This window comes from Thunnus albacares, chromosome 17 (genome assembly GCF_914725855.1).
Source record: "Thunnus albacares chromosome 17, fThuAlb1.1, whole genome shotgun sequence".
Lineage (NCBI taxonomy): Eukaryota > Metazoa > Chordata > Actinopteri > Scombriformes > Scombridae > Thunnus > Thunnus albacares.
In genome coordinates, this window is record NC_058122.1 from 20,458,528 (window position 1) to 20,462,500 (window position 3,973).

General features: G+C 43.7%; 1 protein-coding gene across 1 annotated transcript in view; it reads left to right on the top strand.

Moving 5' to 3' along the window:
• The first annotated feature begins 929 nt into the window (after window positions 1-929).
• uncx (UNC homeobox) overlaps window positions 930-3,973 on the top strand; it is a 3,507-nt gene continuing 463 nt past the window's right edge. The window contains exons 1-3 of the mRNA XM_044331936.1: window positions 930-1,409; window positions 1,958-2,133; window positions 3,057-3,973. The exon at window positions 3,057-3,973 is cut by the window's right edge and continues 463 nt beyond it. Coding sequence (XP_044187871.1) covers window positions 1,151-1,409; window positions 1,958-2,133; window positions 3,057-3,973 — 1,352 coding nt within the window. The 5' untranslated portion in view covers window positions 930-1,150. The remainder of the gene's footprint in view (window positions 1,410-1,957; window positions 2,134-3,056) is intronic.

Genomic DNA, 3,973 nt, shown 5'->3' on the forward strand with positions numbered 1-3,973 from the left:
ATTTCAACTCTGATTAACATTATGACAGCGCCAGACTTGGGATAAATAAAGTCGAATTAATTATTTGAAAACCTAATGAGCAGATAGGATTTAGGCTAGTCACATATTGAGTGCAGGGGTTGCACAAGTGGAGGAGCTTTCCAATGTTGTGCACTGACAAGACATGTTGTGAATGTCATGTAATGTACATATGGGTATTTTGTTTCTATCTAATTGTCCCTGGTGTTTTAACAGTTGAAACCTTCCTTTATCTGGTCATATATTTTGTTCATAACAGCCTTCGTCTTGTAACAGTAAAATATTATAGTTTCACCTTCGCTTTTTTTGTGCCTTCAGCAATATCTCAGCTCCCCCTTTAAACGCACCCATATTTCAACAACCGCCCTATTTGTTTTACGCCCTGTGAACCTGCCTGTTTGTAAAGGTTTAATGTATTTAAATGATGATCCATAACTAACATAGGGGGGGAGGGGGTTATCTTGAGTCAGTGGTTTCCCAAAGTAGTGTCGTGCAGTCTGAAGAAGATCGCAAGGAAAAAATATTAGTTTAATTACATTTATTATCAATTTTCAATATGTAACGACGACATGTTTGGATCAGCTTTCACTTTTCCTGTGTCAAGTCATATCTGAAAATGCAATCAAATAATACCAGCAAATAAAAACCTAAGAAAAAAATCCTAATATGATCAATCTGGAGGTCTAATGTGGTCTAATTCGCATCTATTAGCAGCGAACAAAAAGTCCGGGAGCCTCTGGCCTAACCTATCCGCCTGTAGCCTTTTCTTCCCGGGATTCAGTGAGCCCTTCCTCTCGGTGGGTCCCCCGTGTAGTTGCGATGTAGTTCTTATCAAAGCACTCCTGTCTTGTTGTGACAGCTCTGATATTGTTTATTGAGGTGGATGTCAGCTTTAATTAGCAATCGATACGGGGAGCGTTTGCAGAGCGCGTCTCTGACGTCAGAGTCCATTACCGCTTCTCATTGGGTCTCATATTCCCACAGCCTGGGCTAATTATTGGGAGGTTCATGTGGATAAAGTACAGCTCAGCCCTCCCTTCACATCATGTCCCCTACTCGTTGGCCACACTCACTGCATGCTTTTTAAATTCCCATCACCGGCCTCCAGACGTCGTTTCCTTTTGCCTGCGGGATGATGGACAGCAGGATACTGGATCCACCTCACGCCCAGTTCGGAGGCTCTCTCGGCGGGATGGTGGGCTTCCCGTACCATCTGGGCCACCATCACGTTTACGAATTAGCCGGGCATCAACTTCAATCTGCGTCCGCGGTTCCTTTCTCAATAGACGGATTACTAAATGGTTCCTGCACGGCTTCAGTGGGTAATTCCAACCCCCTCTTGTCTTCGGGCTGCGGGATGAATGGAGATAATCAGCAGTACAAACTGACAGGTAAGCCACATTATGCTGCACAATAACCTCTCCTCAAGGTTGGCCGATTGCACAGAGACAAAAACAGAAAGAAACAAAGACAGGATGTTGCGATACAAGTTATCCTCTTCGTGTTTTAAAGGGCAAGACAAACCTCTCTCTCTCCCACACACACACACACACAAATATACACAAACACGCACGCAGGCAGGCAGAGGAGTATTCATCGCCTTCCCTCTTCATTTCCATCATCGAAAGCTGCAGATGCACACAAGCAAAAACAATGTTCCTGTCAGTCAGTAAATACTAGAGAGAGGAAATGCTCGTGTTAACATGTGAAGCTTTCTGTCTGATTTGAACGGAGCTGCAGGCTGTATGTGTGCATTACTGCAAAATGTCAAATGCACTCACCCTCTTCAGCTCTAAAGTTGGCAAAATTATAACCCAATGCATGAAACCTATCGTCTTAAAATGATGTTAAAATGTGGTAATTTACAAAAAAAAAAAAAAAAAAAAAAAAAAAAGAATAATTTACCCTTTGTTTACATTTGTTCTCATTCTGCTGTCAGACTCGGGGGACCCAGACAAAGATAGCCCTGGTTGCAAGAGACGAAGAACTCGCACAAATTTCACTGGTTGGCAGCTGGAGGAATTAGAAAAGGCTTTTAATGAGAGCCACTATCCCGATGTGTTCATGAGGGAGGCATTGGCTCTACGGTTGGACTTGATAGAATCAAGGGTTCAGGTAAACATCTATTCTGTTCCTCTATTTTTTTTTCTATTTCTTTAGTTGTAATTTTACGTATGTCTGTGCGTTTTTATCCCCCTGTTTATGTTATTATTGTTATTGTATTCATGACAAAGACTCAGTGTTTCAACTTTATGCTCCAAACTGAAAAAAATGTAGAATAAAACCTCAAGGAGCATAGGGCAATTTGGGGTCATGATGTGTATTTATTAATATTTAAAAAAAAAAAAAAAAACAACTAAAAAAAATTAAAAGCAGGCTAGTCAGTGTAGATGTGTAGTGTCTGACCTTTCATGGCTTATATTAGTCGAATAAATCAATTTTAATTGCACCTTTATTTAAAAAAATTAAGCTTTTAATTCCGGTTGATATTTTGTCTTCAATTTATTTTCAACAATTAATTTTGTCATAATCATGACTTTAAATTTGCCAAATATATTGACAGTGCTGGATAAACAAAGACTAAAATATTCTTGTCCACAATCTCGATTGCATAAATAAAAATATCGACCTGTTTTACTGCTATTAGGCAATTTTTATTGATAACTCATAGTGGAAGCTGTGATACTTTACTAAGTTTAATTGTAGAGGTTACCTCGAAAAAAAAGTTAATTATTAAGACTTGTAAACTTGACCTTTACCTTAATTATTGTGTAAAACCAAAACCTCTTTTGTTAGGCTTCATCCCAACTTTTTGCAGCCTTTTCTTTGCACAGACTGGCTTGTAATCATGGGCCTAATTAAAGGCCTGCGTATAAAACAGCAAGAGCAAGATGTAACTTCACTATTTGTTTAATTACCATATTGTTAAGACGTCGATAACTTTAGGTCTAATTAATCCCCCCCTACCCCCACCCCTACCCCCCCTGCAGTGACAGTGCACATTACACACCTTTCACTATTTTGTTTTTTCTCTGCAGGTATGGTTTCAGAATCGCAGAGCCAAATGGAGGAAAAAGGAGAACACAAAGAAAGGTCCAGGTCGACCTGCACACAACGCCCACCCCACCACCTGCAGCGGGGAGCCCATGGACCCCGAGGAGATCGCCCGGAGAGAGCTGGACCGGCTAGAGAAGAAGAAACGAAAGCAGGAGCGCCGGCTGCTCAAGTCCCAGAACAGGCTCTCTTCTTCGGATTTATTTCACACCCCGGGATCAGACAGCGACAGCGGGACGTCGCATGTGACCGACAGTGACCACAACACGGGCCCGCCTTATGACACTGTGGGGGGAAACCAATCCAGTTGCGACCAATCACCTCACCCTCTCCAGTCCCAAAATCAGAACCAAAGACACTTGGACCGGGATGCTGGCGGATCCGAGCTGGACTCGCCCGACGCCAGCCACCGGTCAAGCCTGTGCTCCAACAACAACAGAGCCTCCAGCCTGCAGAAACTCAACCCTTTTAGCGTCGAGAGCCTCCTTTCGGACTCCAGACCGAGACGCAACCCCGCGGCCTTACCCTCCTCTCGGCCTTTGATAGGGAAAGGACACTTCCTACTGTATCCCATCACACAGCCGCTTGGATTCATTGTTCCTCAAACTGCTCTGAAGACAACAACAGCAACAAACTCTGACAGTGGCGCTGACAACCCGGCGGAGAGAAACCAGCCCGGTGTCCGCTGCAGCTTCTCTGCGAGCTCTGCGGGATGTAGGAGCAGCTCGCCGGACTGTGCAGACGCCACACAAAAGGGACAGGTGGGATCAAAGGAAAAGACCAGTTCACCGCACACCAGCCCGTCCAGGGCCGCCTTTACCAGTGGCAAAAGTACTCACACCTCTGTTATTTGCAGCGATTCGACTTTCGCCCACGAACACGGTCCACAAGTCATTAAGCC